This window comes from Pristiophorus japonicus, chromosome 9 (assembly GCF_044704955.1).
Source record: "Pristiophorus japonicus isolate sPriJap1 chromosome 9, sPriJap1.hap1, whole genome shotgun sequence".
NCBI lineage: Eukaryota > Metazoa > Chordata > Chondrichthyes > Pristiophoridae > Pristiophorus > Pristiophorus japonicus.
In genome coordinates, this window is record NC_091985.1 from 160,353,774 (window position 1) to 160,356,459 (window position 2,686).

Genomic DNA, 2,686 nt, shown 5'->3' on the forward strand with positions numbered 1-2,686 from the left:
CTCTTTTTCTCTCTTTCAGGAAGACGATTTACTCCGTCTGCTACAACTGCCAGCTGTCTGCGGTGAGGACCTGGAATTGTGATACTGTGGTTGGCAGTTGTAATAAGTTATAATAATCAACCTCACTCTCCACACAATGATCTTTGGGGGGCGGGGCCTGCTTCGGTTATGTTTTGGAAATTGTAAGCATTTGTGATCTGGACGCCGGAAACAATGAACTTCACAAACTGCTCCTCCGAACCGTTCCCGGGACGAACAAAATCCTTCACCGAGAGGGCCGTTACTGCTTTAACGCTCTCCTTGATCGCAGTTCTGGCAATGCTGTTGAACTCTGCTGTAATCGCTGCAATTTGTATCACAAAGAAACTGCACCAACCGGCAAACTACCTCATCTGCTCGCTGGCTCTGACAGACCTCCTGGTTGCTCTGCTAGTGATGCCGATCAGCATTACGCACATCAGCAGTGAGGCCTGGTTTCTGGGTTACATCGTGTGCGAGGCCTGGCTGAGCCTGGACATGACCTTTTGCACGTGCTCAATCCTCCACCTGTGCGTGATCGCCCTGGACAGGTACTGGGCCATCACGGACGCCGTGGAGTACGCTCGAAAACGGACGGCAAAGCGCGCAGGAGCCATGATACTGGCTGTCTGGGCCATGTCTGTTTTCATCTCCATGCCCCCGCTGTTCTGGAGGAGCCACGGTATCAACAGCACGGGGCAGGACTGCATCATCCAGCACGACCATGTCATCTACACCATCTACTCCACCTTCGGGGCCTTCTACGCACCGCTGGCTTTGATCCTCGTCCTCTACTACCGCATCTACCACGCGGCCAGGAGCCTGTACCAGAAGCGTGGCTCCAGCCGACGCTGGCGTGGCCCGAGCAGCGACGGCCAGGCGTCCACCTACCTGAGCTGCCGGCCGGCGCACAGCCCGTGCGTGTCCGAGCTGCCCAGGTCCGAACCCGCGCCCGACTGCGACAACGACGGCAGTCACGTGACGCTCAGGCTCCCACCCTTCCAGAACGGCGGCGGCGGCGGCGGGGGAGAGCGGGAGCAGGTGTGCAGCGCCAGGGAGCGCAAGGCCGCGCGCGTCCTGGGACTGATCCTCGGCGCCTTCATTGTCTGCTGGCTGCCCTTCTTCATCAAGGAGCTGCTGGTGGGCCTGGGCCTCTGGGTCACCACCCCCGAAATCGCCGACTTCCTCACATGGCTGGGCTATGTCAATTCCTTAATCAACCCGCTCTTGTACACAAGCTTCAATGATGATTTCAAGTTAGCCTTCCGCAAGCTGACACGGTGCAGAAAGCACAGTTAGACCTCCCGCCCTCTCCCCGACATGTCTTCGAAAATGTGCTTTTAATTCTTTGAGGCTTTTTTTTTGCAGTTGCTGGAAGAGCATTAAATCATCTTTTGTCTACTCGAAAATCACTGCTATATCTTTTCACATTTTCTGCAGTTGGAATATTTGATAACGAATCCAATGAAACAAATATTTAAAAATATGAACAATAAACGTTATTCTCTGTGCAAAAGCATAATAGCGCTCCTTAAAGAAATAACGGGGCTGATTGTGAGTTTGTGTGAAAGCGTTAAACAGGTGACAGCCAAACAACAGCCCCTTTTACGTCTCCCCATTTCTATTTTCAATTAAGTCAGCTCACTATCATCTGTTGAGCAGTATCGCACAAAGTCAAAATTACCCCCCGATAGCCCTAAGCTTCCTCGTGATCTTCAGCACTGGAATGAGAACATCAGAAATAGGAACAGGAGTAGGCCATTCGGCCCCTCGAGCCTGCTCCGCCATTCGATAAGATCATGGCTGATCTGATCATGGACTCCCCCTTCTCTCAGAGGGTTGTGAATCTGTGGAATTCTCTACCCTAGTGAACTGTGGAGGCTGGGTCATTCCTTCAGTATCCAAAACTCTATTATGGGTGGATAAAGGGGAACCAATGGATGTGGTGTATTTGGACTTCCAGAAAGCGTTTGACAAGGTGCCAGATAAAAGGTTAATGCTCAAGATAAAAGTTCACAGGGTTGGGGGTAATATATTAGTATGGATAGAGGATTGGCTAACAAACAGAAAATCGAGAGTCGGGATAAATGGTTCATTCTCGGGTTGGCAATCAGTAACCAGTGGGGTGCCGCAGGGATCAGTGCTGGGACCCCAACTATTTACAATCTATATTAACAACGTGGATGAAGGGACTGAGTGTAACGTAGCCAAGTTTTCTGATGATACAAAGATGGGAGGAAAAGCAATGTAAGAGGAGGACACAAAAAATCTGCAAAAGGACATAAACAGGCTAAGTGAGTGGGCAAAAATTTGGCAGATGGAGTATAATGTTGGAAAGTGTGAGGTCATGCACTTTGGCAGAAAAAATCAAAGAGCAAGTTATTATTTAAATGGAGAAGAATAGCAAAGTGCTGCAGTACAGCGGGACCTGGGGGTCCTGGTTAATGAAACACAGAAGGTTTGTATGCAGGTACAGCAAGTAATCAGGAAGGCCAATGGAATCTTGCAAAGGGGATGGAGTATAAAAGCAGGGAAGTCTTGCTTCAGTTGTGGGGCTGGAGGAGATTACAGAGATAGGGAGGGGAGAGGCCATGGAGGGATTTGAAAACAAGGATGAGAATTTTGAAATCGAGGCATTGCTTAACCGGGAGCCAATGTAGGTCAGCGA

General features: G+C 50.3%; 1 protein-coding gene across 1 annotated transcript; it reads left to right on the top strand.

Annotated features, from left to right (window-relative positions):
* Window positions 1-213: 213 nt before the first annotated feature.
* Window positions 214-1,317, top strand: LOC139272733 (5-hydroxytryptamine receptor 1E). Its single transcript, XM_070888835.1, has one exon. It carries the CDS (start codon window positions 214-216, stop codon window positions 1,315-1,317), a length of 1,104 nt encoding a protein of 367 aa, XP_070744936.1.
* Window positions 1,318-2,686: the final 1,369 nt, after the last annotated feature.